At 42.0% G+C, this 603-nt stretch overlaps 1 protein-coding gene across 1 annotated transcript in view; it reads right to left on the bottom strand.

Annotated features, from left to right (window-relative positions):
- The window catches only part of ITFG2 (integrin alpha FG-GAP repeat containing 2), an 11,012-nt gene extending 10,746 nt beyond the window's left edge, over positions 1-266 (bottom strand). Inside the window, exon 1 of the mRNA XM_031062296.1 lies at positions 159-266. Coding sequence (XP_030918156.1) covers positions 159-266 — 108 coding nt within the window. The remainder of the gene's footprint in view (positions 1-158) is intronic.
- Positions 267-603: the final 337 nt, after the last annotated feature.

The raw sequence follows: 603 nt of genomic DNA, 5'->3' as shown, positions 1-603 counted from the left end.
CGGGGCGGCCGCAGGGCCCGCCCGCTGCCCGCAACACCGCGCTCCGGAAAGCATTTACACACGCAGACACACGGGTGTGGGTTACAAAGTCAGGACTGTAACTGTTTATTTTAAGCATTGTTTTCTTTTTTTTTTTTTTTTCCTCTATAAGGACATACATAACGAAGTTTATAGTTGAAGTTTACATGCATGACCTCACTCACAAATACCAGTATTGCCACCTTCTGCCGGCAACCAGACCCACTTTTAAAGACAGCACGGAACATCCGTTCTGCTGCCTGAACAGGGCATGTTTAGTGTCCTTAACAGATTTACATTCTCAAACATTTCATAGTTTATGTAGTAACAACAAGGGCACAGTGGTACTTTCAAGACCGCTCACACTTAACAACAGATGCACCATTGACTAGATTTTTTATAGATGTGCCACAGGAATCACTTTTTGCTTTCAGAAACATGTACAACTATCATGCCTGTAGGAGATTTTTGAAAACTGATGTTCAACAATTACAAACTTATCATTAGGACTTGGCCCTATGCTTTAGCAGCAAAACCAGTTAAAGCCACAGAGGCTTGTATTTCCAGGAATAATTAGCAACAAAT

Source organism: Geospiza fortis, unplaced genomic scaffold (assembly GCF_000277835.1).
Source record: "Geospiza fortis unplaced genomic scaffold, GeoFor_1.0 scaffold286, whole genome shotgun sequence".
Classification (NCBI taxonomy): Eukaryota; Metazoa; Chordata; class Aves; order Passeriformes; family Thraupidae; genus Geospiza; species Geospiza fortis.
The sequence above is the reverse complement of the archived record's forward strand: the minus strand, read 5'-3'. Positions and strand labels throughout refer to the sequence as shown.